Here is a 1215-nt window from a genome sequence, read left to right on the forward strand (position 1 = left end):
GAGGCATCCAGGTAACAGTTCCCCAGAGCAATCTTACCTTTGTTTTCTGCCTTCAGTTCCTCTGCCATCAAGCTGTCTTGTCGGTTACCAAGCACAAATGCTAGAAATGAGAGGATCAGCGCATCCAAGATTCCGATAATTGCCAGGATGTATGCCCAGCGGACGGAACAGGCCCCAAGAGTGTACTTGTCTGTCTTGTCTCCACACATCCGTTTTACTTCATCTGAATCCCAGCCATCCGGGAAAATCATACAGCCAAGCACAAGGCAGGCAGCTTAGAGAGAGAAAAAGACAAAAAATAAAGATGTTGATATAAATAATAAGATGTTCATAGTTGTCATCATTGTTCATCAAATCACTGTTTCTCATACTTGATTTAAAGAGCAGTGATCTTCACCACTGTCTTGCCCTCAGTGCTTTCTTTTGTGTTTCTGGTTAATTTAAAAGCTGCCCAGGATGCTGCAGAGAATGGGCTCTGGAAATGCACATTACAGTGAACCCAAGCATTCTGAGAGAGGCTAGGTATGTTGATCTATAAGAAAATATTTTAAAAAATCAAATTTTGGTGTGCATTTCTGGAAAGCTTCCATTGCAAATAGGCTATAAGGAATCATAACAGTGCAGAATGACAACCCCCACTGGCTTTGAAGAGCTACGATAGCAGCCAGGTAAGGAACTAGGATAACACGGAAATCATCACCCTGCAATTTGACTCTGAATCACAGTAAAAATTATTTTACATTGTGGCTACACACACACACACACATATACAAACTGAAAAGTTTATTGAAAGTAACTCTTCTCACATCCAGTGCACTTGGATATTTTCTGTTCTATTCTCTATTTTTTTAAAGGGCTGAAAAACAAAGTTTGGTACCACAGAGCTTTTATAAAAATTAAGAAACTTAAGGGATATCTACATTCTATTTCCCAAATGTCACTGTTAGAAGCCTATGAACAATCTTTATATGAATATGTTACTATGAAAATAAGTGGCTATTGTTACCACTTCCATTATATTCCAATTAATTATTTAGGGGTATGTGATCCTATTTTTAGGCCATATAAAGGCTTCTGAACAGTGGATTCATTCATTCATTTACTCATAACTCAGCAACTAATTATTGAACAACTCTTACAGAATGCCAGACACTGTTCTTGGTGCTAAGGGTACAGAGAGCAAGAAAAGAGACTTTCTATATGCTTTCATGTTGT

General features: G+C 38.2%; 1 protein-coding gene across 1 annotated transcript in view; it reads right to left on the reverse strand.

The window, feature by feature from the left end:
* The window catches only part of LHFPL3 (LHFPL tetraspan subfamily member 3), a 458430-nt gene that overhangs the window by 13320 nt on the left and 443895 nt on the right, over positions 1-1215 (reverse strand). The window contains exon 2 of the mRNA XM_007945176.1: positions 17-274. Coding sequence (XP_007943367.1) covers positions 17-274 — 258 coding nt within the window. The remainder of the gene's footprint in view (positions 1-16; positions 275-1215) is intronic.

This window comes from Orycteropus afer, unplaced genomic scaffold, assembly GCF_000298275.1.
Source record: "Orycteropus afer afer isolate SDZICR_OR568_19922 unplaced genomic scaffold, OryAfe1.0 scaffold00007, whole genome shotgun sequence".
Classification (NCBI taxonomy): Eukaryota; Metazoa; Chordata; class Mammalia; order Tubulidentata; family Orycteropodidae; genus Orycteropus; species Orycteropus afer.